Source organism: Cyprinodon variegatus, unplaced genomic scaffold, assembly GCF_000732505.1.
Source record: "Cyprinodon variegatus isolate N-32 unplaced genomic scaffold, C_variegatus-1.0 Scaffold1453, whole genome shotgun sequence".
In the NCBI taxonomy this organism is placed as follows: domain Eukaryota; kingdom Metazoa; phylum Chordata; class Actinopteri; order Cyprinodontiformes; family Cyprinodontidae; genus Cyprinodon; species Cyprinodon variegatus.
The window spans coordinates 147,020-149,072 of record NW_015151906.1 but is presented as its reverse complement, the minus strand read 5'-3'; the positions used below and the strand labels follow the sequence as shown (position 1 = coordinate 149,072).

At 39.8% G+C, this 2,053-nt stretch overlaps 1 protein-coding gene across 1 annotated transcript in view; it reads right to left on the bottom strand.

Annotated features, from left to right (window-relative positions):
• The window catches only part of tmem70 (transmembrane protein 70), an 8,121-nt gene that overhangs the window by 2,970 nt on the left and 3,098 nt on the right, over positions 1-2,053 (bottom strand). Inside the window, exon 2 of the mRNA XM_015403174.1 lies at positions 1,523-1,622. Within this exon, the coding sequence (XP_015258660.1) occupies positions 1,523-1,622 (100 nt within the window). The remainder of the gene's footprint in view (positions 1-1,522; positions 1,623-2,053) is intronic.

Sequence of the window (2,053 nt, the reverse complement as noted above, 5' to 3'; positions counted from 1 at the left end):
CTGTCATACTGATCTAACCTCTCTAGCTCTATCAGTGGTGGAAGAGGGAAGGAAGATACTGAAAGTTCTGCTGGCTGCTTTATATAATCACCTGTTTACATCTGTAATTCTGATTCTTCTGGCTGGTTGTAAATTATTTTTGAGGATAAATTATTAGTTAATATTGATAAAAGACGACTCAGCCTAAAAATATAACACGTTTTATCATAAATCTGAACATCTGAACGTCTTCGCCATTAATTTGAGATTTTACTGCAAGTTTTTGTTGCAATCCTGCTTTTATGTCCAAAAGCACCTTTTGGTGCCCCCCTCTGGTTTAAACTGGTTACTGCAGCTGTAGTGTCTCATTGTAGAGTCTGGGTGCAGCAGGATGAATGACCTGCAGTAGCGCTCCTGTTTAAAAACAGTCTCTGACTAAAGGAGCTGCTCAGCTGCTCTCCAGGCTGCTGCAGAGGGTGGGAGGTGGCGTCCATGATGGATGGAAGCTTGGACAGCTCCTTCCTCTCAGCCTAATATATACAATACTATGCATAAAAGATGTCTTTATAAAAGAACTGAGTTAATTTGGTTATTTTGATATTTGTTTGCATTTTTTAACCTGATCCATTTGAACTGGAAAGACATAGATATCCAGGGTTTAACAGGAATGAGCAACTCTAATTTAATGCTTTTTATTCCCTTAGAAATCAATTTAATGCCATCAACAAGTTCCCATGACTCTCATATATATATATAAAAACATGGCAACTTTAGTTGAAATTTGCATTTTCCTATTCTCCAGCTTTTTCTCCGCCTCGAGCTTCTTTTCTGAACATACGGCTTTACGATCAACCAGAGGCAGTTCCGCGAAAACACGCAGAACCAGTTATATCCGATATATCTGATCAAATTGTTTTTATAAACTTATTTTATTTTTTAATAAAGCATTTTAAATGCCACAATAATCACATTTAATGAATTTTAATGCTAATTAAAGCCTTAATGTAAAGAAAAATAATTTAATGATTTTAATGACCCGCAGAAACCCTGATATCAGATATTAAACATAAATTGTGAAATGAGAGACGGCCTGGTTCAGAGCAGTGCGCTGTAAAGGTTGCAGTACCCGGTTCCATCCCCACTGCCTCCACTCTGGGTCCCTGAGCAAGACCCTTAACCCCACCCTGCTCCCCGGGCGCCGCACAGTGGCAGCCCACTGCTCCCCAAGGGGAGGGGTTAAACGCAAAGAGGGAACTTCTCTGATGTGAGATTCAATAAAGTTCTATTTCTATTTTAAATATTTGTGGTATACTTTACTTCCTTCGCTTTTACTTTGAAAGGCTTTGAATGGACTTCCTGTGACAGCGCAGGTCTGTAGTTAGACTATCTTGTGCTGAATTGTCTCTGTAAAGTTCCCTGAGATGATGCGTGTTGCTAATTGGTGCTACTGAAATAAACTGAATGAATTTAAAAATACGTCATTACCACTGAAAGTGAATGAATCTCTACTGCTGCTGAATGAACACAGTGTGAAGGAACTGACCCCTGACTGCGGTCCCCAGGCTGCCTCTGTAAACCAGGACTCCATCTCCAGTTTGGGCTGACGTAGAGAGACGCCGGCTGCTGCCACCGCTGGACTGAACCTGCTCACACAGACCAATGAGAGACTGATCAAAAACCAAAACCAGTTGAATCAGGATTTTAATCAGCCTGAAAGGAACCAGTCAACATCTTTACCTCTGTCCTCAACCTAAAGCTAAAGTTCTGACCTGATTCATCTCCCATCAACCAGAACAGTGGACTCCTACTGACCATCAGTGACAGAGAGACGGGCTAATCTATGCTAGAGAGGAGGAAACTAAACAGACTAACAGCGACGCATGGAGCCCATAGGTCAGAGGTCACCAATTAATAATCAGCGGGTTTGAATGAAAAAAAATCAACCAGTAAAGGAGACATTTTTAATTATAATCTGTTACTTTAAACAGAATTTAACACTGAAATAAAATGAGGTTTTTTATGCATCCATGTTATACATCGAATTTTTATGTAAAAAGAAAAAAAAAAACAATAG